The 26,307-nt window shown below is 37.7% G+C and overlaps 1 protein-coding gene across 1 annotated transcript in view; it reads left to right on the forward strand.

The window, feature by feature from the left end:
- Positions 1–1,933: 1,933 nt before the first annotated feature.
- The window catches only part of jeb (jelly belly), a 47,051-nt gene continuing 22,677 nt past the window's right edge, over positions 1,934–26,307 (forward strand). The window contains exon 1 of the mRNA XM_069053333.1: positions 1,934–2,344. Coding sequence (XP_068909434.1) covers positions 2,104–2,344 — 241 coding nt within the window. The 5' untranslated portion in view covers positions 1,934–2,103. The remainder of the gene's footprint in view (positions 2,345–26,307) is intronic.

The following is a 26,307-nucleotide window of genomic DNA, read 5'->3' on the forward strand; positions in this document are numbered from 1 at the left end:
GCTCGAATGATGACTAGAATTTTTATGTGCTTCATATTTTAGGGGTGAAACAGGGGATTAACGATGAACAGAAACGCTACATCTAATTCGGCGCAGTATCTGAAAGGTATCGCATAATAACAAATGTAAAAGACGACTCCGAAGTAGACTTTCAAGTGAATCATCGCCAGTCATCTCTCTAATCCTTCAGTGATCCTTCTCTGGACTTCACCGGCAAAAAGCTTGTCTAGTTTATTTATCATTTTTTCCTTGTTAGGGTAATTTATACATCGCCGTGTGGTTGGGAGATCGCCAACAATATTTTTATTGCTATACGCCCAAAAAATACGTCATTGTTGATTCGTTTTTAATGGGATCTTTTTTTAAAACAATCGATGAACGGCGAAGTTTATTGCTTCAAATTACTGTAATTTATTCGTTTCGCCTGCTCACCGGGGGCCCTTAACTATCTGTTAGAGTCGTAATCAGTTAACGCAATTAATGATTCAAGTGCGGTCCGAAATAATTTCGATCTCTTCATGAATAATGCGCGTGCACCAGGGGAAGGTCTTTAGTTTGTGTGATTTCGTTCAGAATATGTCCGTAATAATTGTAGTGGACGTTGGGGGTGAGAAATCAATATCCCTAGCCACCACCTCTACAACCAATACCACGACACCACCACCAAAAACATAAGTGACGTGAGCGCAGCTAGAATCCGTGAATGGACAAGACGGCAAACAGGTGGTCTTTTTTTCGGTTCCGTCGTCATCGTTTGGGTTTAACTAACCGGTTGAAGGTCGCTTTATAGATCCATGGGCATGGAAATTCTTACCAATTGATATTGAATTTTCACTGTTTTGGTCTGACGACACAGACGGACTGTCAACATTTGAATTTCAATGGCCACGAGACGACACAAAAATGTTTATAAATAAACGCGACAACGACATAACGAGATCCACAACATAAAGCTCAATTTTCAATTCCTCGAGCACCAATTTACTTCCTGGATTCGTGATTCTCAATTTTCTACATTTCAGAATTGCGGTGGCGTAAGGTTTTACTTCAAAAGTCGCGTTCCAGATAAACGAATACATTGTTAAAATATAGGTACGTCATAAAAATTTTAAAATGTTTGAAGAGAAGAAACAACGCAATGGAGAATACTCTGTGTGTGCGATATATCAAGATTAATTGCTTTTTTATCATGGGTTGAGATTTTTTTTATAAAAATTTATGAGTTATGAATAATATGATTTGACGTGGTTTTTCAGATTTTGTGGCAAAAATATTTTGGTTGATGTAATTTGACGTATGACGGTGGTGTGCTTCGATGCGTATGACGAAGTATCAAAATGCAAATCGAGATGGAAGTATCAATTAGGAAAAAGCCCCGATTGTGAATTATGATTGATTAGGGGAGCCTTTTGTTGCGCATGTAATGACAACGAGGGGTTTGGAACTGGCCCAGGTGTGCACTCGTCGCCATTCGGATTTATTTATTCCCAGTATTGATGATATCGAGCTATTATTCCATGACGGAATTTGAGGAACGATTTTGTGTTTACTGTAAATAGCATAATAGAGGTCATTAGGGCAGAAATCAATACCAGAGCAGCCCCAAAAAATGATGATGGTGACGTGCGTCGTGTCAGAATCCATGAATGGGGAGGAATCGGCATAACAGGTGGTCTTTTTTCCTTCCGGCCTTGATGCGGCGACGGCGCCGCCACCGGCGACCCTCCGACTGGCCGCGGATCTGGGGGAGCCCTGCGTCCTCGTCGGCGGTGTTGTCGTCCTCGGTGGTCCCTTTGAATAATGCATATTGTAATCTTTTCGACAATTGTGCGAGTTGAATGGGGAGCGGCGTTGTGAGGCGGTGGTGGGGGCGCGGCGCGTAGGCGGACTCGGTCGAGACGACGACGGCGGCGGCCGTCGTCCCGGCAGTCGCGAGCCGCCATCACCACCGACAGCACAGACCCAGCTCTCTCTGAAGAGGACGTCCACTCGGTCGAGGAGTCTTTCGCGTATCAGACGCGCGTCAACAAGTGGCTCGCAGCTCTGTTCAACTCAGATGGTTGGACGCGATGATAACCTGAAGGCGTGAGAGTGTATGCGGCTATGTGGGCCGTGGTAGCGGCCGCGTTCTGGGTGTGCGTGGTGGCCACTCCGCAGCCGCTGCACCTGGAGCGGGACTCCTTCAGAAGGCCCAACGTCTGGCAGAAACGGGACCAGCAATCCATCGGACAGAATCCTGCCACAGTCGACATGACACAACATCTACCGCAGCTAGTCGCGGTCAATTCGCAACTCATGCTGCGTTCGCCCAGAGGCTCACGCCAGTACGACGTGCCCCAGATCGGTAAGCTCGGCATGCCATCATTATCGACACCGCAGATTTCCACGACGAATCAAATATCATCATATCATTATCCCTATACGTCATCTCCGATCGAACAAAACACTTGCTCTCTCTACCGCATCAACACCAAGACCAACTCGATCCACCGATCTATCTTCAAAAATTCATTTTACGAAACCTGCACAAGAAGAATTGGATAATCTCGGCAGCCAAACCTAACTATCCGCGCATCATTCGATTTCTACTTAATTATGTGTACCTATGTGTATATAAAAAAAAAAACTAAATCAAACTACATAATATACATGATCGCCGTTAATGATGCAAGATTGAATTTAGATTATTTGTAATATAAAGCGGCAGTAACATAATATGCTATATATCTATAATTAACCATTTATTGTTCAGGTATAGCAACAGTTAACTTGTTGAAATGCGTTACAAATTGTAATGCCTCCAGTCATACGAACTGGCAATCGAATATCTTCGGTCTTATTGACGTAAGATAACCACCCTGGCTTCCAGAATTTTAACAGATTTGTTAACGAAAATGCCAACATCTAGAAGTAACACATGATACGACAGAATAAAACCATAAAATTGCTTTTATTATTATTATTAGCATGTGATTTTTTTTCCTTTCAAATACTGTGGTTCTTACAGCACTTGATGTTTTTTGAATGTCATTTGTTATTGTTAGGTACAGTGATGAAGCACAATGTTAAATAAAACTGGGCACGTAATATTACACAACAGGAAGAAACATAAATGCATAAAGAACAACACAATTGTCCTTGTAGGGTTGAAAGTTTCGTTCAGAGAAAAAATGGGGTAATCCTGCTTACAAATGTTCTTATTTGCATTCAAAAAACCAACATTTTTCTTTATTCATGATAGAAGAAGACGGATGTGAAAGGGGTAATTATTACTTATTCGGTCGAAAAAAGTTTGATATTTTTGGAATTTTTTGTAAAGTTCAAACTGGCTCTTAAATCAATAATGATCATTATTTTAATTAATGAAATTGTACAAGAGCCGCCAGCATGTTATTGGTTTTGCTTGCCTTCCAGCGTGTTATTTTTAATTAAATGGAAATTTTGATGAAATTATTGTTGACCGTCGAAGAAAAATTATCGCTTTAAAAATACTTGTTGCAAATTATAAACTAATACGTGGAACCTTTAGTAGGTAGGTTTATTACGAAGTGCAGTGTCGGCGAGGAAAATTTTCTTGTAACGTGAACGTCTTATGAATTCCGAACTGGAGCAATATTTATCATTGTCAGTGCATTCTGAACCGTATTTCTTTCTGACACGATTTCCCAAGGATCGGCGCAAAGTGGAAATTGTAAAATGAAATTTAATTTCCACCAGTGACGTTATCAAGTCAAACCGACCTTCACATTGAATTATGTAACAAAGTAAAACAAGGCGCATAAATAATTCATTTGGGTGAATGTATGTATGCGTTTTTTAAAAAACTTTACCAACCGCTTCCGACGAAATGAATTTTCTAAATAAATCGCCGCACCCCTCTGCAAACAAGTTATTTCCACTATTAAAGGGCGCATCTTCCGCTCGGTTGGGCCTCCGACGGGGATCGTGTTCTCTTTATCGGACTCTCTGTCTTATCCTGAAAACTTCTAATTATCAATTTCCCTAGCATCATAAAGTTTTCCATTATTACTTGGTGAGAAGTGTGATCATTCATAATATCAGAGGAAATTGCCGCTTGGTCTAACTGCGCCCGAAATGTCAGAGAAAACGCCGCGAACTTGCGTGCAGGCTCCTTAATACAAACGGGATATTCAATTTCATTCCTCCACATTCGTATATTCTTCCCGTATTATAAAGTAAAATGGGACGTATGTTTGTTTTCTTTTCCTTCAAAACAACCATTCAGGACACAATAGATTGTATCGCGGACGTTGAAATATGACATGTTCGTTTGGGGGAACTGTTTTTCGAAATTCTGCAAGTCTCGCTTTCGTAACGAATTTTTGGTAAATGCACCCAGAAATATCGTCGTAAACACGTGAAAGTTGTGAAATCGCAAAAAAGTGAATCGGGATTTCTATGAATCAACGAACGCATCATGTTCTGTGATAAAATTCAAATTCTTTAGAATATTTCAAGTCTACGGGGTGAAAGTTTCCATTTGTAAGCCCCTATAAAATCTGGAATCGTTGAAAACATGGTACGCCTTTATATTGAAAATTTAGAGGCGCGATGGGGGTATTTCAAATGAAAGGCTGTTGAGTATTGGGGATTCCCCGAAGCGCATACAGTGCGGTAAACTCCTCATGATTTAAGCGAGTATCCCGTTTTTTATCCAACAAGAGATTATAAAAGAATCGTGAAAAGTATAAAACCTACACTTTAGTAAATGTGTTAGTCAAATGTGGAAAAACACTTTCTGGAGAAACCATGGAAATTAGGGTTGTTTACGTGCAAGAATGTCGGGAATTCCCACGGGCGTGGGTGGTGAGCGCGCTTGTGTTCCAGGATGAGATGCAGATAATGGGGCCGAGCTGGAGTGTCCGCGTTCAATACCCGTTCCGAATTTCATCCTTCTCAGGATCGAAGGATCAATTAGTAAAAAATGAAAACGATGGTCCTAGATGTATGACCGCGTCGCATCTCGATAACCTAATATCGCCGAGAAAGGTCTTTCTAAATATAGCTGATAAATGTGTGTGTAAAGGGGAAACTCGGGCCAAACTCTAGAAATATTTCGTCTCGGCGGCGGATGTCGCCGGGGGTGCGGGGACGGTCCAGGGGCGCGCTTTGATACCTTGTTTTTGACACAAACATGTAGATAGCATCGATCTAGTCCTTAATGGCCAATGAACTTTATCAGCGAGGAAATTTATTCGCGAATCGCAACTTTAAACGAAACAAATGACGAAGACACGATCGATTTTCGGTTAAGTACTTCCGGTCCACGATCGGATATCCGTCCACGTAAATTACCGGTCGCGATTTAGACCAATATTGGAGATAAAACGGCGATTTGTTTCGCCCTTAATGCATTGTTTTCGGATTTTTTGCCGTTTATTGCGCTGGCGCCCTCTCCGTGGACTTAATTGTCGATGCCGTTTACGACCGTCGCAGCGCTTCACGTCACTACTTTCGACAAACATCCGCGACAAACATGTCAATATTGGCGTGCTAATCGCGCTTTATTACAGCTCTTTTAATTTTTTTATACGGCTTCTTAATCTCCACGACACCTCCGGCGAAGCACACCCTCCCACTTGTCACCCTCGTCGAGTGCTGGACGCGCTAATTGTCAAACACTGACGACTTCCATTGTGCATTCACCTTGACTTTAACTCGAACAATCAAAATTTCTTAAAAGAAATTACATCATTACTGATGGTTTTTTTATCCGACTTTCTGACTCGCTGATTACACCGTGTAATTTTTGTTACTTCCGTCACTGTCACTTTCCAATCTCTTACTCGTATTAGTCCTTAACCCTTGATTGTTATCACGAGAGGAATTTGTTATGTGGACCCTCTCGACTCTTGTGCTCCTCTTGACCTTTCCGTCGATACTTCCGTCTTGATCTTGATCTAATCTGTTACGGCTAAAATGAGCCGATAAAATACCTTTCACTCCTACATTACACACTCGTAATTTTTGCAAAGATTTCTAAATAGCTTGCAAGGTTAATAAAACAAAAAGCAAGTGATCGATAAAGCACCAGTTGAAATTTAAAAAAACAGTCATTATACTGTTTGATTTTTTAACAAGTCGCATGTAGTTTTATTTTTGGTGTTAATTATTTTTGAAGATTTATTTAACATCGTAAACACTTGTTGATAGTCGGCTTCGGCTTTTCGAAAATTGCTTCTTAAAATACCATCAAATTTCAGACTGGTCTTTTTATAAGGCGACACATGTCAACACGAATCTAGAGAACATGACACTTAATCCATACTGGTTCAAATTTTGTATTGATAACAAGAAGGTCGGAAAAGGAAATCGAATAATTTAATTTTCTTTTATTATTCAGTCGCTACAAAACCCAGTGATTACAAGAAATCAATTTTAAGCTCATAATTTTTAAAATTCAGACACCTTAAAACTGCAAATATGATTCAAGGGAACTTATCTAAAAGACTGAAATAATATTCGTTTCTGATACTTGAGGTTCACATATTGACATTTGAATTCTTTTTTGACTGTCAAGTAAGTGACATCTACCAAATGAGATTTGAGGGATCTAAGTTGATTTTATGGGATGATTTGTGGTTGCCATAACATCAAAGGAAGTAAATTTACCTCTCTAGGGAAGCAAATTTACGATGTACTATGGCGGCCAAAAAATTTTAGCCGTCACTATCTTGACATTCACGTAAAGTGTAAATAAACCTTTAGGAACCGTAACTCCACTTTCGATTCTTGTCATTTTGATATGCATATTGTTATTCTGCGAATCAATTTAAACTACTTAAAGCTCAAATATGTATTCCAAAAATCCGACAAGAATGAATAAAATTAGAGCAGTCGTACAGTCGTGAGCAATAAATTTTGGTCGTCAAGGTCATTCTTTGACGCAATTGAAAATGCTCCATTGTAAAACAGTCGCAAATATCATAACCTATCATCATGTTGTATGACATTAATTGTCATTTTTTTCTCAATTTTTTGACACTTTGTTGATGTGGGCATAATCAGGCAGGGAAATTTTTTAAATTAGTGACAATCTAACCAAATTTTGAAATGACATTGACGACCAAAATTTATTGCTCGCGACAGTATACAGATGACCTGTGGTAAAGGTTCTGTGTAGTAGAAAATGACAAAATAATTTCAAGTTTTGAAATTTACCACCCAAAAAATGCCAATCATAATCATAATGACAATAAAGCATGGATTACAATTTTTTTTTTTGAAATGACAGAAAATGACGGCTAAAATTTTTTGGCCGCCGTAGCATGCTAGATGGAAGTCCCTAGATTAATTTACCTTTATTTATTTATGTTAATTGTAAAATTGACATGATTTTTTCAGATTTATATAATTCCAAAGAAGCAACATTTACGCCCTCATCGACATTAAAATCTTCATCACTGTTTTTGTTTTTCATTCTTCTTATAATACGGTGCGATCAATTAAAAAATAAATCGAGTCGGCGTGTTACCTATGGTAACCCATGCTATAGCATAGGCTCCAAAGCAAACTCGATTTATTTTTTAAATGATCGCTCGGTAGAAAGCAACATTCTATAATTCTCATTGTCTATGTAACGGGTGTAAATACATTTGTGATTAAGCAGGCCGTGGGTCTTTCTTATCCAAACGTAGGTCGTCGTTTTTGTTGACAAACTCCTCAGATGCATAACCTTACTTTGATCATCCCTTAATTTGTTGTGATAAAAGACAAATTGAAGTTTTCAGCTCATTTTATTCTACGCTTCCTGTTACACAAAATTTTGACAGCTGACGAAGCTATGCCGTTATTAACGGAAACAAAAACAAGCGTCAGTCACATGACCACAATTTTTTTTTGAACACACGTTATTTTCTCACCGATTGGACTGATTTTTTGTCAATAACTAGATAAAGCCTTAGCAACGCAAAGGCTGCTATTAATTTTTGCTATAAAAAAATGAACTCAGGAGAACATAGTCAAATTGTGATTTGTAAAAATTCTTTATTATACAGGGTGCCCCAGAACTACCTCCCCAGAGAAAAAAGGGAGTATTTAGATAAATGTGTTAATCTAAATTTTAAAGAAAAAAAGTCCTGTCTCAAGCGATAATCCAGAAAAGACATCCTAAACTTGACCAATCAGAGGTGAGCACCATCAAGGTAGGATGATCGCAATTTTGCGTTGCCGGAATTTCGAAATCAATATTCCAAGCACACTTTTCGCTGATTGTTGCGACATCAATAATGATTTTTACTGTCTAGATTTTTTACTAATACTTGAGGACGAGCTTCTGGGATTGGTGAAATTGAAAACTTCATAACTAGGTTTTGTGAGCTACAGGGAAAATTGGTTTTAGTCATCTTGGAGTCTCTTTTGCTGTCGGCACATGCCTGTTTTCTATGGGGAGGCAGTTCTGGGACAGACTGTATAGCCAGGGAAAAAATAATGTTCATTACGTGAGAATTAAAAGCCCACTTGGAAGGTAGGTCATTTTTAGCTAGATTTGAGGTCCGTAACAATCACTTACGGTGCATGCACATTGTTATGACTGACGACGCGCAAAAAGTTGCAAAAAGCCCCACGGGACGTGGGTAAATAAAAAAAAAAACATAACGCAATGAATATTTAACGTGAGGTTTACAAAATTTTATTTATTGACATGGAACATCAAGGAATATGCGAAATGTGAGAACATTAAACCCAACGTCAAAAATAATTCAAATTAGCTTTTTTACTTTGAGAGCAGACAGTAAAAAAAATCTTGTATGCCCCGCGGGGTGTCGTGTGTTGCTTTTTTTTTACCTGGAATGGTTTTACGACACGTATACAAACTACGAAAAATGAAATGTGAAAGTTTTCGAGTTCTTTTTGCGGCTTTCGTTTAGAAATTTGAAAATAATAATTAAAGGGCAATACTGTCAAGTAAATCTACAACATAGTATCTGACTCAAATGCGTACCGAGAGAGAGATTGTTCGTTTATGTTGTCTAAATGTATTTACCAACTCCTCTGTTTAACAGCTTTAATTATTTAATATTGCTTAGTACCGGAGGCAAAACGATTTTTTGTGTTGCACAACGACCGCTTTTGAAAACAAAATTCCTGTGAGAAACCTTTTTTACGTAAACATAAATGCTGCCTGGGGTGATGATGTAGGCGTCTTGGATGAAAAGGGTTCGAGTCGTAAATCCTAATTGTCAACTACAACAATTTTCTTTTATACGTACATTATAAATATCTTGTAATGGGAAAAGAGGGCAAATTCGTATGAAAAGCAGGAATATATGTTTGAAAGTTTGGGATAGGTGTGGCTTTCTTGCGTAAGTTGGGTTTAGCGAAAAGTGAAATTTGTGGCCGAGCAAAAGTCGAGTGAAAGAGCGATAAATTGTTAAATAGGCGTTTATGGCCTTTCATGTATCGAACGGTTTCCGGTTTAATCTGTTAAACAATTTTACCTCTCTTCCAGTTATATCTCTAGATAGTTGGGCGGACAGAGCACGCTTGCCCACGGAGAATAGCGACTAATTCCCGGAAATGGCTTCATTGCCTGCGAATTCATTACCACACACGCCATCGGCCACCGCAGGCTCGGTCGTACCCTTAATACACTTAATACCGCACATTAAACACATACACCCTACACAACAGGTTACGGCACTATCACATTGCCCTTTCCAAAAACCAATTTTATGTGGTGCAAAAACGGGAGGATTATGAATTATTCAAGGCGCTTCCGGTTTTTCACGAAATTATAATGTGTCGTGTCGGTGTAGGAAAACATTCCGGGCTTGAAAAAATCCAAATTAAGTAGATTTTTAAGGTTTATTAATTTTACAAAGAATACAAATTTTTAAGCCATCATAAGATTGTTTGGAACTTTTCACAAAGCCCCCGAAAGCTTCAGATAATTTATTCAAGTTGGGAAGCTAGTTGCTACCCGAAAAATGTGAAGCTGCTAAATGGAAATGATCGTTAAAAAGGAAGTTATAAAAATGTTTTAAGGTTTCCTCTTTGGAGACGCATTATTATAAACTTTGACATAATTGCCAAGAGGGTAATTTGTACAAATGTCTGCCCCTTTGGACATTCAGCTGAAGCTCGCCGAATAAACTTTTCACCGAGCATCCAGTGCTTTTCATAATTTGGCACAAAAATTATCGTGCCTTGGTGCACATTTGTATCTCCTCGTATTATACTGGTATTCTCGTCCATAAATCGTCATTTTGTCCGTTTTAATTACTGCGTTTCCTGTTGCACCGGAAGCAATTTTGAATCCACCTTTTTGTCGCCGATTTTAATTGGTTTTTATTGTTGATGCCTGACTAGATCAAATCTCAAAAGGATTCTATTCTGTGTAATTTATTGTTGAAACCGGAGAGTGCCTAATTTGCGAAACGAACCGAACTAACCGCGAGACAGACGCATAAAAACCCCGTAGGTATATCACCCTCGGGGGAATATTTCCATTTGCATATGATTTCTCAATGGAAAACCTTCTTTACATCATACGGGGTTGTTTACCTTCCTCCGCGGGTTCTGCTTTATGCGCCATTAAATGGTCGAAGGACCACCTGTGCACCCCAACTCGAGCAATGAAAACCTTTCCATTTTTAATGCCCACACGGAATCGTTGTTGCTCAACAAACAGCGCTTAATCTGCATGAGTTTTGCGTCGAAAAACCCACCCTTCAATTAACTTCCATCTCGAGGGGAATTTTTGGTTGAAAAGGCGCGCTCACCGGCTGCTCTTTAATGCGGATTTATGCGATTAGATGTGATCCGCTGCTCCACGATGAGATTTCCGGTAAGGTTTCGGCCCGGACTAATTCGCATTCGTCGCAGATCTCGCGAAAATTTCATAAACGATTATTAGGAGGCTCTTGCATAATTCCGTGATTACACCGTGCATTATTGAATCTATGCAAATCGAGCTGTCAAGTGTGGCATTATTGCGTTCAACGCAACGCCGGTTGATGCCAAGCTGGGAAACACAATAATTACGCTATAAATTTCGACAGCGATAACAAGGCGACATTCAATTAACCGAAGACGAATTAACTGATGCCATCTGGTGGGTGGAAGATCGGACATTTTTACACGAACTAATTTCAACGAACAATGCAAATGGTTTTGAATTTAACTATACCACGCGTAGGATGATTTCTAATGTTACTCGTACGTCACTGACTCAATTTTATGGTAATTCAATTGGAGAAGATACATTCACTTTTACAAAATTTTTCAAAAGCATTTTTTCTAAAGAACAAGATCATTCAGATAGATAACAAAATGAAATGTCACCTTTACAGACGCTCTGCTCCAAATTCTGCATTTCATCTAATTTGGGGAGAAGAAAATGAGTGAAAACGTTTTTAATTTAATTCTACTTTCAATATTGAAAACTACCAAGCATACAGGGTGTAACCGAATTCGACAGACAAACTTTCAGGGCACATTCTACGATCAAAAATAAACATAAAACTCTTAATACATATGGGGTCAAAAACGCTTAGTTTGCGAGATAATCAACAAAAACCTAAAAACAATTACGATCTGAATTCCTTGGATTTTATGGGGTTATCTGTGCATTGAACAAGGGGGCGAAATTTTAGTTCCTTTTTATTTTTGTACGTTTCATCAGGATTCCTTTTGTTGCTGGTAGAAGTTTTTAGTCGATTATCTCGCAAACTAAGCATTTTTGACCCCATATGTAATAAAAGTTTTATGCTTATTTTTGATCATATAATCTGCCCTGAAAATTTGTCGGTCGAATTCGGATACACCCTGTATATCGGGTGTTTTTTAAATTTCACCTCATAGTAGGCGTTGAAGAGTCACACTATACGGGTTACGGATCACGGATCAGCTGTTTAAATCTTACGTTTTTACACGAGTGGTGGGTTCACAATCGACTCTTCAATGCTTACTACGAGGTGAAATTTAAAAAATCACCCGATATCATGTAATAATAAAAATGTGAAATGCATTCACGTTGTTTTGGCAAGAGCTGTCTATTAAATTGGGTTATATAAGTATATAAGTTTGAGGTTATAAATAGCGTCAGTGTCAGTGCATTGTTGTCAGTTTTACTAGTTTGCAATAGAAGAATACTCGGACATCGCGGGAAATTCAGCAACGTGTTATGTTCATTTTGATATGTCCGCATGTCAGGCACTTTAGTGACGGAAATTAGACAGTGTGACCAACATTAAAAAAAAATCACGGCCTCCCATTGTGCCAAAACAACGTGAACGGTACTTATGTACTTATTGATCATCAAAATGTTGAAAGTGGTTTAAAAAATGCAGATTTCAAAAATCGTTTTTTTATACAACGGTTGGAAACGAAAAGATTTTGATTAAATCCGGGAAATTTATTGCTGTACAAAAATAACAACATCGATCCCTGATAAAGCGAGTTACGGAAGCGTTTGTTGTGGAAAATGTACGGCAAAAGCACGGAAATTGGAACCAAATTTTACTAAAACATTTTGCTAAAACTGCGTTATTGAAGGTTATTCGATAACAATAATTTGAAGCTGCAGGCTTTCGCGCAGAAACTTTGCGACTAATGCTTGTTCGCCCGGCGCATCCACCATTTTTGATAACAATAAAAAATAAACAAACAAAACTCGTCGTACGCCTTTTACTATTGACAGGTGCAAACGTTACAAATTTCCAAGTACGAGACTTTCAATTTTGTGCATTTCGTAGAGTGCTCGCATAAGTGTGTTTCCAGAATTTAAATTGAAATTCTGGATTCGCATTGCCATAAAATCTACTCAGTTAACTGGTCTGCGAACATTTCAAACTACGTACATAATGCTTCTTTACACAGGCAATTGCTCTAACCTCCACATTATTGCAGTTCTGCGCTGAAAACAATCTGAGGCCAATAATTATGGCATGGCGTGAAACCAACTGTGCCAATAATTTTGGACCGTAAAGGATTATATCGTGCCCGGCTTGGATTCGGCGAGAAAACAAAATTAAAAATTAACGGAAATATCATAAAATTACTAATCAGGCTAAAATTTATGAGTTTTAGGAAACGCTTCGAATTTTTAATTAACGTAATCATGGTAAAAGTTTGCACGCTTCTTTCTGTAAGTATCTATTTCTGACAACGGCATCGTACTTAATCGCAATTAATTCATCACATTAACATTTATGCGGTGATTGTCTGTGGTAAAGTTTTAACGAAAACGCCCTCTACCGGTCTCTTAGGGGATGTACTAAAACTAATTATTAATAACGTGTTTTCTGTTTATTTGGATAATTTAATGAATTTATGGACTATCAACATATCGTTACTATCTGGTATATCTAAACTGAAGTTAAATTGATATTATTGTGTGGGTTGTGTTATTACCGGTGTCGTGTAATGGAACACATAACAGTGTTAAGTCCACCGGACTTATTACTTATGTACATTATTGTGAACTGTCGCATTCAAATGGATTTTTCAAATCCACTTGAACGTAGAGCTTTTATCAATAATATTGTGCTATAATTAGCCCGTCGCCGTGTGAATCAGTGATCTATGAATATCGGGAGCTCACCATTTACTTACGTAAGAAAGTGTTACGGAATAAATATCCCCCAACCCCCCACCAGTTTGGCGCCTTCCTTTATTCCCATGAGTGATATAGAAAGCTCCATTCCGAATCTATTTATAAATAGTCGGTAAAGCTTTTAATGGTTGTATCAAAAACCCGAAAATATATGCACGGAAAATATTACATAGGTATATTAATTACGATAGCAGGGCTAGTACTAGTACACTCAGAAATTGCTGCCGTTCCGGATGGAAATTTTTCAGGTTGCGGACTAATTATCTCAGTTCTGCTGACAATTTAAAATGTAAATGTTGTTTTAATTCGCTTCGGTCCCGTCGTGGTTTGCCACACAAAATGACCGGAGGAACGCTATCAATTATTTTAAATTGCCAAATTATTCGGCGTTTATTTCGGCTTTGAAGAAAAAAAGTGAAGAGGATTGGTGAAAACTCGTCGTTTTAAATTTGCCACCTCTGTGTCGCAATTAAACGAAGATGAAGTTTTACACAACTTCCATGAACTTTCTTAATAATGACGAAGTTTTAAAAGCTTTAAAAAACAAGATAATGAACTTGCAACTGCGAATTTGAGATTTTTTCGAGGGAACTCGAAGGGTTTTGTGTGCCGGGAAACTTGAAGCGAATCAATTAAGTGTGGGCGTTCAATCGAGATTTTTTCTCATTTCAACAAAATAAAAAAGCTTAAAATTTGTATTTGATCAGTCTTACGTCCTCCTCCACTCATTTATTAACCGTGCACATCTTCAATTTCTTTGGAAACTGTCTGCGACCTTCTTTACTTCCTTTGCTGTAAATATTTAATTCATGCTTTTTAAATTAAATTTCCAGAAAGCTTCTTAAAGAAAAGATAACATTTCTCTACGAGACAAAAATCGGAAGTAATTTTTTAAGTCGTTATTGAAGCCGTGCAGATGCGATGAGGTTCATCTTCTCCCGTGATATACACTCGATGAGATTTTCATCTTTAATGAATCAGTTAATTAACATTCTAATTAACTCATAATACGGAATTAGAAACGTCTAGACGCATATCGTTAAAACGGTTCAAACTATTTGTCACACACGAACTTCCGCGAAATTGAAGAATCTTATCTCACTCCGCGCAAGTGCATTTTACAAATCCCGAAAGCTTCCACGTTCACGAAGAAAATACAAAGTCGTTACAACATTATTAAGTTCTCTACGTCATTTTCATTGTTAATTTTCAGTCAGAAGGATTAGTTACGCAGTCTAATCGCGCATTAATTTTGTATCAAACACGATTAAACTGTGACGTAAATTAGAATGAAAACGCGAATTAAGTGATACGTGCGTTCCGTAAGACCTTGCGACATTACTTATTCATAGCGATTGAATCTTAAAGACTGGTGTTAATTTTAGTAATCCCGTCATTCTCGGTACCACGTCAAACACAATACCTGAAGTTGTTTCTGTTAGTTCAGAATTGGTAAGTGTGGCTAGCGAATGGCGCAAGGAGTTTACCGTTATTTTTATCAAATGTCGAGAGAACTTTTCCATTGTACCGAATGTGTACTTTATCGATTTCAAATTATGTAAATTGGCATAAGGCTTAAGCCACGGTGATGGGAAGGGCAAAAATCAAATCTCATGTTGTTTGGTAATTGTGAATCGCTGCTCCTGCCAACGAAATCCTGTAAACGTCGAAGCCAGAGATTTGGGGGATTTGCATAAAATTTGCATAAAATCCGTGTGTTTTACTCGGCGTAAGAAGGTATCAAACGTGGAAGTGTGTTATTCGTGATGTTGATCGGATCGTCATGGCGGCACAACCGGCAATTAGGAAGTAGGCATACAGTTAATGAAAGTGTTGATTTCATTGGAATCATTGAACAGCGTGGTCGCATGAAGAGAGCCGCATAAAGGGTCGTGATTAATCATTATCTGAGTCGGTTTTAAAATAGAAAATTTGAGCGCGTGACGTCAAATAAGGCCTCTATTACCGACCACTATTAATTAAAAGAGAGAGAAAACCAGACGATTATCGACGATTCGGAAGGAGAAGGTGATTACTAATTTATAGAATTTTCCCACGAATACAAGAGCCATCTTTTTTATTAGTTCCCAGCGGTCGGGGTTATATTCGCCACTAACGCTTGGATACACATAAACTTTTTTTATGCACCACTAAATCATTTTATGGGGAAACTTTCCTCCGCTATCAAAATTTTTCTAACGGTGGTTTAAACAGAACCTAACTGATCAGAAGTTGAGTTTGTGCTGGCGACCATTTTGCACGCCATCTTGGCCACTTTGTGCGCGAAGTTGGGTAATAGTTGGTAGTGCAGTTCAACGCTCGTTCTATAGCGTTAGTAATACAACATTAGACTTGTTTATTGGCAGCATTGGCATTTTATGGGGGAATTTCATACAGCATGTCCGCCTCCTCTCATATTACACCAGGATTAAATGGGACAGTCGATCCAAATCCGTTGTCGGTTGAGCAGGACTTAAATGTTAAAACCAGATCGAAAATTCAACAGCACATTTAATTGAGCGCATTATTGTCTTTAGCAGGATCGTGTTTGTGCACACTTTTTCGCCGATCGTTGTTTACGAACCGAATACGTCACGTAGGATAACGCAGAGATTTATTTATCGCCCCAAAAAAGTTAATAGATTTTTCCGGCGGTACGTAATAAGCATCAGAACTGATTTTCTATGGTTGCGCGTAGGCTTTAAAATATTGCGAGGGGGACCAAATCGAAAATAAATTGCTTTATAAGTCCATATATCGGGTGCACTTTCTTCGTCTCAGACGAGGAAAAAATAGGAAATTTCCACCGACTTTATTGGATACGGCACGGCTAATTAAAGGACAAGAGACACGTCCGGCCTCCGATAAATCACACAAAATTAATGACTTCAAGTGCGATTGTATTTGTGGCACACATAGGCAACCCAAAATACAATCACTGTTACGTGCACACGTGTCTCGGGATGTACTCACATCCGTCGTCGCAAACTTGGGGTCAACTTTCTCGGCAATCTGCATAAATTTAGTGAGGACGTGAATCGTCGAAACTTGATTAGCACAAATTGAAAGAAAATATTTGTCTGCTTCAGATGGGGTTAGAAGAGGGTTTAAAATTTTGAATGAATTTGAGTGGGTGTTTGTATCGGTGTAAAGTATTTAAAAGCGAGAGAAAAACGCCTCCTCGTTAAACTTGTTTTCGGTAATTTAAAATTGCTCCTTTCATCGGTGAACAAGTTGTTCGGTGCTTACTCCTGGAAGTTAGCTTCGAAGCGGACGCGGCGTCGTTGCGGCCCTGCGTACTGATCGTGAATATAATTAATTAAAAAATTCCGTTATTTAGCTAATGAAACGGAAAAATGTAGGTCAGCAGAGTACGCCGTTTATTTTCCCTGAATTGCATAACGGTCTGAATAATAAAAGAAATAATTCGGATCGGACCCTTAAAGGTTTAATTTTTAATGGGGCGGGTTGCTTCTACCGTATCAATCGATATTGTAACAGGTTGGGTTTCCATTTATAAACTTATACCCTTATAAATAGCCACATTGATTGCTTATTTAAAGCCGCAAGTTTCGTGCCGGCACAGTTCAAACTTTCCGACGAATTTCAGTTGCAGCTCCGCTCATTTCGAGTTGCGTTTTTCGGAATGCGATTTGGCGTTTTTTCCGCAGTTAATTCCGCCAAGTTTCGTCCTGATTAGAGGGTGCCAGCGTCGCTTGCCTGATTAGTTTCGAGCCTGTGCGGTCACGGTTTCGATGTCACGTGTTTTGAGAGATGCGGATCCGGGGGCGGCACCGTCGAGGCAGAAATGGGGCCGGTGTGTCTCCTGTCTGTGTCGCCAGTCGGACCAGATTTCCTCTCCTCGACGTATTGATCCGCGACCACCTCCAGGCCAACCGATGCACCTGCTTGCACTGTTTACCATCGGAAAATCGGCGGGCGACGGGATTGGCGACTAAACGAATTGTAAACAGGAAAAAATCGCCTTTACTGGAGGCCGAGCAGTCGGCGCTGAGGCATGGGCGCCGGCCGCATCTGGGCCCTCAGGGAAATTCGCACATTTCGCTCTCCGAGGCTCGCATTTCGATCGATTACAAACAGTACCTACACTAATTAGTCATTCGCTCTGATTCATCTTGGCTGATACTTCTCGTTCAGATCACGTTTCACAATATCACAAAAGATGCGACGTTACAGACTAATAGTAAAAATCATAACAAAACAAATGACTAGGTGAATACATTTCAACCAAATACTGAACAACTCGACCCATCATGATGATTTAATGAAATTCAATTAGACAACATTGTTCAAATTTGAAGGTCGGAACAATCATGTCATATAGTTGAATTTTTTTAATAAACAATTGTCAAAACGTTGTCTTGTTGGTATGAGCCAAACTGTGATTTTCATGATAATACGATTGGTCACATTGAGTGTCAACATTTTTTTATGTAACTGAGCCTGCGCCCTAACGAGCGAGAGTTTATTTCAAATTAGAAAAGGTTTCTCCTGATTTCTCATTAAATTTGTTTTCAAAATGAATTCACGGAAGAAAGGTACGGGAAGTAAAGTGAACATAACCTTAACCATGATTTGGTGTCAAATTGTTATACAGCTGGTTCATATGTCCAAATTTTAGGGTGGTACAGTATGGTTTTTTACTTCATTTTGACACTGACAATTGTTTATTAAAAAAATTTCACTTGTGATAGCACAAAATACAAAATTCAGTCACTTTATCCAACATGATAAAAATAAATCACAGCCACCCCATATCCACATTCATCGTGAATAGACAATATAACCTATAAAAAAGTGAATTCTCTGACCAATCAAACATTCAATTATAATTAATAAAGATTTTCAACAACAAGAACCAACATAAACCTTTTTTCTCTTTCATACACTAACAGTTTTTTTTAACAAATTAAGAAATTAAAAGCATTTAATACCTACCACCTCAATAAACAGAGGATCTGTCTAAATAAATCGCAGAATGATAATGATCTCTGCTAATAGATAAATGTTGGTTTATAATTGGGTTTGGGCCTGATGATAATCAGCTAATAATAAGAGGATCTTTATTTGTTTTGTTACATTGTAATTTAATTATTATTCAGTTGCATTCAATCCTGGCACCACTACCTGCAAGGATTAGAGTAAGCCTCTGCCTTCCAACTGTGAAGGATCATAAATCATGTTTAAGCGACAAAGGGAGCATCGTCTTAAGTATGTTTGGTTGCCTATTTTCGTATTTATTTTTTGTAAATATTAAAAAACCATGAGAGTAAACAAAAAAAGAAAATGTCACGGACCTTCCTATTTTAATTATCTATCAAATGAGTGTTTACTTACGTCGAAAAAACGTTCCGCAGCAAGAAAATTCGAAAAAAAAAGATTTAGTTTTTATTTAATTACAAATTAATTATTAAGTATACCTATTTAAAAAATAATATGTCACCGACCTCTGTTTAGGTGGTTACTAACCAATCAGACAAGCATTGCTTCAAAGTTGATTTTGTAGATAAAATCCGAAAAAATAACTCCATTATTTGTAGAGGCGCTACCTTAAAAAATCTATGTGATTAACTGGTTGCCTAAAAACAAGGGGCTTCTATTAAAATAACATAATTGTCAGAATGGCTTGCAAGAGATAAAATATCTCAAAACACTTTTAAAAATAATGAACGTTGCTGCAAACTGACAAATACGAGATATCAAATATCAAATTTACAAATCCAGAAGAGCCGGCAAATGTAAACATAAATATAAACCAAATACGATGTTAGGAATATTTATAATAATCCTGTATAAAATTGAGATGCAGCTCTTTTACAAACTTATTTAGCGATCTTGAAAGTGGTTAACGGTAAACTTGTTGCTTTTGACTTTTTACTACCTTTCTCTGAAAGACTCGAGTTTCGGACAATAAAATGTTGCCGTATAACACATGAAATGTCCTTTTTGTTTTTGTTTAATTATGAAAAGTGGTATTTTGTATGGTAGGGCACTTGTTGGCAACCAAGTCTTATTTGGAAAATACGAGTATGGATACGCCAGACGACGAGAAACTAACCTCAGCAGTATCTGTAACCTTTTCAAACATTTAAAAATTCTGAAGCAAGTAATAGCAAGTAATAAATATCTTGTTCTGAATTTCACAGAATCAAATACACTTTGTATCTCTGAATTATGAATCCATAAAACACCAATTGCTCCCGAATGATTATAAATTAAATGAAAGTTTTAAGTAAAATCAGTAAAATCAAGCACTTTAAAAGTAACATTTTAACTACAAAAGTAATTTTAAGGAGGGTGGAATTGACGAGGCACTTCTACATGTATTTGTTAAATAAGAGCAACAGTATAGAATAACTTCAAGAGAACAAGAATGAAATCCCAAACAAACACACAGAATTAAATTTCGTTTTTTAAGCCTTTTTTTAATTTCTTAAAGCAATACGTACTCCATTTTAATTGGCTTTTTTATCTTATTTGCTGCTTTGAAAACTCGCCGCGATATCATCAACTTCTCTTAATGGGGAATTTTGGAAGAAAGTTATTACTCGAATACATTTTTTTTTCTTTTCGTGTGTTTATACAACCAACACAACGGTATAGTTTTCCAATTTGCACCGAATTAACAAGTTTCCGGATAGCAAGTGCAATTAATCCCGAAGCATATTTTTTGCTGAAACAACCTCACTAAAAAGCTACACCTAACACACTGGCGCAGCTTTTGATGAAGATAAATACCAGCATGGCAAATTTCTTTCCTATTTTTACGGCCGTCAATGTCCATAAATAACACGTTCTGTAGAAAAAAAGTTTTCTTTTACCCGTTTCCATTCAGGAGCGTATAACCTGTCAGGTCTTTCAGGAGATGTGTCATCTGAAACGCTCGAATCAATCTCATCGTACGGAGCTAATCTCTCCGGGGCTCGAATACGAGGTCACTCTTTCATTCCTCTGTAACAGAAAATGCGGTTTTATTCCATTCTATCGAGACGAGTTCCATTTAATGCACAAATTTTCTGTCTCTTCGAAGAAAATTCACTGTCTTGGGAAATTGCTTCATTGTGGTTTCGTTGTATTATGTTATAATTGATCGCAGTAGTGACGTTTTATCGGCGATTCGTTTGAATTAAATCACAATCCTGAAATTGATTACAAACATTTCAAGTCTCGGAGCTAGATTTTTATTCGGTAAGGAAAAACTGTTTTCATTTGCATCTTTACACAGCTGTAAATATCACATTGGAAACCTCCTGTCTCGTCTTATTGAACATTGCGTGCGCATTCTAAAGCGCTTTATTTTTGGCGAGGTAAGTGGACGGATAAAAGAGAATTGTCTTGGTCATTTGTTGAAAATGGAATCTACGCGAAGACGAGTCGAAATTATTTTTTTTATCTTAAAGCGAACAACCGATCGAAACATTTACTTGTTTTAATTAGTCGGTAGAGCTTTGAAAGTTTCGGTGTTAAAAATTTTACTACAGTAATGCCCCAGGAGACGCTATATGGGTATTTCTTGGCCCAATCGAGAGGTTGGATTAAAAAGTTGCTGTTGAGGCTCTTCCGACTTGTAGGGGCCACCTTTATGCGAGTTTGGGTGCAATTTAGAACCTAGCTCGAATAAGGGTAACGTCGTGTAAAATCGCACAATAATAAAAACGTTCCTGACTGGATCCTTAAAGTATACCCCTGCAATGGCTCGTAAGTAAACTTTTATGAAATTTTAGCGTTTTCCGATGTCAGATCCTCGTAAGACTTGAAAATTTAATTACGCGTAGAAAAGTTTGTTGTTCGGTGCAGATTTGGGATCAGTGGCCGTCGCCTACGAAAATTAATAGGAACCCAAACCGACGATAATTAACCGTACTTTTATTCATGAATATTTAATGTCTGCGTTTATCTTTACACGTTCCTTATGATATTAATTATTCAACAGCATCCTGCCGTAACAATACCCAACAAAGACAACCGTCGCGCTAATGATAAATTATCTTCATTAGATTCACACGGCACGAAAATGGAGGTGTGTTAAAAGCTCGATTTGTTTGCGCTTCGGGAGATGCAATTTAATGCGGAGTGCCGATGGTGGCAAGAAATTTACGGTTCCACCGTGAAAACTGCAACAACTTAAGTCGACGCTCACTACATGAAAACCGTTTCTGAATAGTTTGTTTCACTCGAAAGGTACAGATTGCTAACAATAATGATGACGATAAGGGTAGATTTTATCAGAAAAAGGTAACTACCTTCCTTCCAACAATTGTAACCGTAGCTGTGATTACCCTGCTTAATATTCAACTAACTAGAACGGAAATTATTTCATTATGAAAAAAAAAAAAACATTTGGTGGAAACCACAAATACAAAAAAAATCTTCAACATACATTATATTATTTGGGCACTAAGTAAATTCAAAGTGAATTGGAAACCATCAATTCTTGTGATTTTTTAAAGCGTAGATTAATTGGAGCATGTTGACAGCTAACCTAAAATTTAGAGCCAAAAAAACTTTCTTTTTTTCTTTCTTTGCAATGTTTTACATAAAAAATAGAATAATTTAACGAATCCTATTCTCAAAGCAAATATCTAAGAGCACGCTTTGCTGAAAACAAACATGTTCAATTATGTCCCGATTAAACATAAATAAATGTCATTCGTGCAAACGGCGGGAAATTCAAACTTTACACTGTTCTAAACGGTTTAATTTTTCCAAAGCTACTCACTCAGCCCAGGATTTCGCGGCCTGTTTTAGGTACGCGAAGTGCTCGTTTCACGTACGGTTACACAAAAATAATTTTATTAGGGCCTGTTGACTGCAACAACGATTTTTCAGCAGCGTTTTGTGCGGTTTGCTGGAATATATCAATTGTTTACAGCTTGCATTAAAAAATTAAAAATTAATGTTAATAATGGAGAAAATTATGTCATGTTGTGCAGAACAATCGTTATTAGTAATGGTAAACACGCTGAAAAACCTGTTTGCATATTAGAACTCCCATGGGTACGTTATGTGGCATAATAATAATAATAAAAAAAAATCTATTTTAAAAACCGCAGATCCGAATCTAAAACTGGAACAATTTAACCTTTCGTACAAAGCCGCTTCGATCGCTGTTTCAAAACCGGCGACCAAATTCGAGTCCTTTCCCGGAATATCTTATTTCGCATTTATCCAAAAACCTCTGTCGACCGAGATAAAGCTCAAGATTGAAATTATTAGGGGTCCCGAGGTCCCGAAATCATCTCAGTCGGAATGGATGATCCACGGGGCGTTCTTCGATGATGTAACAACGACTTTTATGTGTATATTTAACCCCGAAGCTCGACGTTGTGCGTCAGTGTAATTCCGTCGACGTTCTCGGGCCGTTCCTATGAATTACACATGAGACCGCGACTCAACCGGAATGCTAAAGGGAGCTCCGGACGGTGAGACAACTCCGGGGAGTCCTGCCATCGCCCTGTGACGTCATCTTTCCTGGATACGAGTGATGTCACAGCTCGGCTCGCCCGGTTGTGTAATCCGCGTCGGAGAGCACTCGCAAAAGGGAGACCCGAGAAAATGCTAATCAAGTTGTGGCGCAATTTTGCTTCATTCAGGGTTCGCAAGGGCTAATCCAGCCGCACGGCCCGGCTTTCATCGTGGGCTGCTATAAGGGCAAAGAAAAATCAACCCGGCGAAAAGGGTTACATTTAACTTTTGGATCACTTCAGCTGAGCATTTTATTAAAGTTAAACCAACTTTTTGCAGAAATTTATGCTGTTCTGTTATTGTTACCATTTTCAAACACAAAAAGAGAACACAATTGTCACTATAAACAATACAAAAAAGTATACGTATTTATTTCTTTATATTCTTTTTGTGAATTTGATATTTAAGTTTGGTGCAGCGTTGAAATCGAAATAATGTGGCATTCTCGTGAAGACAACATAGTTTTCAAGAAACATTTCTCATTTCAGTGGAGAAATGTTAAGTTTGCTGTTAAAAATATTTTGCAGGAATACTGTGGTGTTTATTTACTATAAATTGTGCCGTCTAGTCGGGTACAGGTGTTTATGTACCGTTCCGCTAATGGATTCTGAGCATTTTAGTGGAAATAACTTACGCCTTGTACGGTTACGATTTATGAAATCGCCAACAACTTATCATAAAATATTCAAAGAGACTTTTTGAGACAGGAGCGACTTGACTTGTTTCAAAACTTGATCGGATTAAATATTTACAACCACTTCAGACAAGATTTTAATAAATAATTATAGTAAATAGAGGAGTCTTCTTAGACAAATTATTTTCTTTAGGAATTGTTGCGACGTGTAAATAAATTCTGGTTAGGGACACGGTAACTAGAAACTTTGTCGGTGACGTGAAAGTTAAAGGCCTAATAAAGTTAGAAACACCGAAGCTGACTCGTTACGTGCTCATAAAAAATTTCGCAAACCAACTTCGTCGATACATTGATTAATTTTTCTTCTTTTTGTCACATAACATCGCCAATTGCAACAACCGTCGGGAAGGAGTTGTTTTTCAATTATTATAGTACAACGCAAATACCAATTGGTTCTGAGACAGCAAACGAGTCGTATCTTTCCGCTGGAAGAATTTTTGCAATATTTATGTTTAGGGTTGATGTTTTTGTTGGGAGTTTATCAAGAGACATTCGCCTAGGGCCACGGTTTAAGTTTATCTTCTGTTAACTGACCCTCGACCTAACATTTGTCTGGGGAATGCCCCAGCTAATTGAAAACGTGTCCCTACAGCCTTGATCCTTTAAACACGTACACATCGAGCTTAATAGCTTTCACAACATTACGTCAAAAGTAAAGTCTTATTCGAGACGAGCGTCGCAAAGTAGAATTTGTCAAGGGCTCGCATGAACTCGGAATTGTTCCGAATAAAAATGAGCTCTTTAACACCTCTTTGGAATTAATCGTTTTTTAAATGCAAGTTCGTACTTTTCGCGTGTTCAACTTGGATGTCGAGTGGATGTATTTTAATGTAATTAAACTTTCTAAAAGAGCAATCAGGACGGTTTTCTTTGAGTATCGTCGGGAACACGGCGAGTAAATAAATTTTGTTTACTTGCAGGTGCCTTTGAAATTAATTTGGTTCATATTAAACGAATTACTTTCAAGTAGTGGGCGTTTTCGTTTTGTGGCGCATCCTTGTTATTTGTCTAGCTGAAAACAATATTTCTTGTTTACAAACTTTGCGTTTGTTGACATTTGGGTCACAATCACTCTTCATAATACACTTTGTCCCCGGAGGAACTGGTGAAATTGTAAAATATATCCTTTGCTTTGATCATAGATGCACGTTTTTAAATTGCTAAAGAAAACTCCCCAAAACCGTGGCGATTTTTCCTTCCTAATGACGGCCAAGAGTTTATGTAGGCAGAGCGGCTTCGACAGGACGAAATAACAAGCTCACCTCTAATTGATGTTAATAATCCATATTGTTTGACGCAATTGCTCGGTTATTATTAGAAATAGTTTGATATTCTTGGAAGAAAGAAACGGAGGGAAAATGTTAGGTACATACATACCTGTTGTGATAGCTTTGAGGCCATTAGTGATTAAAATAATTTGCGTCATAGATGAAACTCTTGTTATTTCAACACGAAACTTTCATCCTGTCAATAATACGACAATTATTTTTTTCCAATAAATACAAATAATAATAAACCTCCGTAAATCTTTCGTTTTATCGAAAATAAGTATAAATACTAACAATAAGAATAAAACGAGCTGCCAAACTTATTTTTATTACTAACGTTCATGTCATTTTCTAAATCGTTGTGGCAACCGCAGTAGATTATATCCGAAAAAAAAATAGTATCGGGCGTTCAAATGAAATCCTGGGCTGAGTAGGCGTTGGAAAAATTAAACCGTTGAGAACAGTGTAAAGTTTGAATTTCCCGCCGTTTGACACGAATGACATTTGTTTATGTTTAATCGGGACATAATTGAACATGTTTGTTTTCAGCAAAGGGTGCCCTTAGATATTTGCTTCGAGAATAGGAATCGTTACGTTATTCTATTTTTGATGTAAAACATTGCAAAGAAAGAAAAAAAAGAAAAATTTTTTGGCTCTAAATTTTAAGTTAGCTGTCAACATGCTCCAATTAATCTACGCTTTAAAAAAGCCTTCCCAGTCCAGGATTTCATTTGAACGCGCGATATATTACGAGTTTAATAAGACGCTTTAATGGAATGAGTGTGATAATTCGTCTTATTAAACGACTGTAATATACTATTTTATCTACTTTGCTTTACTAATTCCTGAAATTTCGGCTGCTTCAGTTTTCATATTAGACTAGGGACTTTTGCGTGGTTTGTATTTAAATTTGAAAATAATCTTGTAGCCGTGAAACAAATTCAATAATATCTGTCATTCGTGTGCTAAATGTTATATTTACTAAATTATTTCGTAGCTTCAACTTTACCTTGACGCCTGACGTGAAATGGTTGATGTTGCCAATACAACAAAGCTAAAAGTTACCAAAAACAGTTTAATAATACGATCCATTATTAAACTGTTTTCGATATAATAATGAGCAAAGTAGATAAAAGATTTTCATTTCAGTGCATTTTTACAAACAAAATGTTTAACGGCACAATCTGCAAATGGTTAAACGTCGACCATCCAGTCAGAATCTGAATAATGAAACAACACACAAGTATTCTCCCATTCTTCACTTATTATTTCACTGCAGC

The sequence above is a fragment of the Tenebrio molitor genome, chromosome 7 (genome assembly GCF_963966145.1).
Source record: "Tenebrio molitor chromosome 7, icTenMoli1.1, whole genome shotgun sequence".
Taxonomy (NCBI): Eukaryota; Metazoa; Arthropoda; class Insecta; order Coleoptera; family Tenebrionidae; genus Tenebrio; species Tenebrio molitor.